This window comes from Octopus bimaculoides, chromosome 8 (assembly GCF_001194135.2).
Source record: "Octopus bimaculoides isolate UCB-OBI-ISO-001 chromosome 8, ASM119413v2, whole genome shotgun sequence".
NCBI lineage: Eukaryota > Metazoa > Mollusca > Cephalopoda > Octopoda > Octopodidae > Octopus > Octopus bimaculoides.
The window spans coordinates 30,548,364-30,549,214 of NC_068988.1; the positions used below are offsets into that span (position 1 = coordinate 30,548,364).

An 851-nucleotide genomic window follows, 5' to 3' on the forward strand; every position below is an offset into this window, starting at 1 on the left:
ACACACACACACACACACACACACACACAATGGGCTTCCACAGTTTCTGCCTCCTAAATTCACTAAGCAGCCATTGGACAGTCTGGGGCAATAGTAGAAAACATTTAACCATAGAGCCACACAGCAGGACTGAACCTGAAGCCACAAGCTTTGTATGATCAATTCATACTCGTTGCAAAGAATTTGGTCTCAGCCCTTTATATTTGCAAAGCTTCTTTTTCTTTTCTTTACATGTGTATACTTTAAAGTTGTTGGCATTAGAAAGGGTCTTCCAGCCATAGAAGCCATGCCAAAACACACAACTCAGAACATAAAGAACTACAAGAAATATGACTAAACAATTTATTCAACATGCTAACGAGTCTGCCAGCTCATCACCTTCTCTGATAAATATAGACACTGATAGATAGTGGTTTCAAATTTTGGCACAAGGCCAGCAATTTAAAGGGAGAACATAAGTTGATTACATCAACCCCAGTTCATGACTGGTACTTGTTTTATCAACCCCGAACAGATAAAAGGCAAAGTCAACCTTGACAGAATTTGAACTCCTGATGGATCTCAAAAATGGTCTTATAATTTTTCTTATAGATATTGATGAATGTCTTGAGAAGCCTGGCACCTGCAGTCAGGTGTGTCACAACACAGTGGGAAATTATTCCTGCAAATGTAATGAAGGTTACATGAGAGGACTTGACACTCACAGCTGCAAGAAGAAAGATGGTAAGAATTGCTCGAGTTATTTTCATGAAATTCTGGATGATTTGTTCTCTCTTTCTCCCTCTCTTTCCTTCCATCGTTTCTCCTTCACATCCCTCTTTCTTTCGATTCCTCTGTGTGTGTGTGTGTGT

General features: G+C 39.6%; 1 protein-coding gene across 1 annotated transcript in view; it reads left to right on the plus strand.

Moving 5' to 3' along the window:
• The window catches only part of LOC106881999 (low-density lipoprotein receptor-related protein 2), an 84,414-nt gene that overhangs the window by 56,618 nt on the left and 26,945 nt on the right, over positions 1 to 851 (plus strand). The window contains 1 exon segment of the mRNA XM_052969906.1: positions 592 to 723. Coding sequence (XP_052825866.1) covers positions 592 to 723 — 132 coding nt within the window.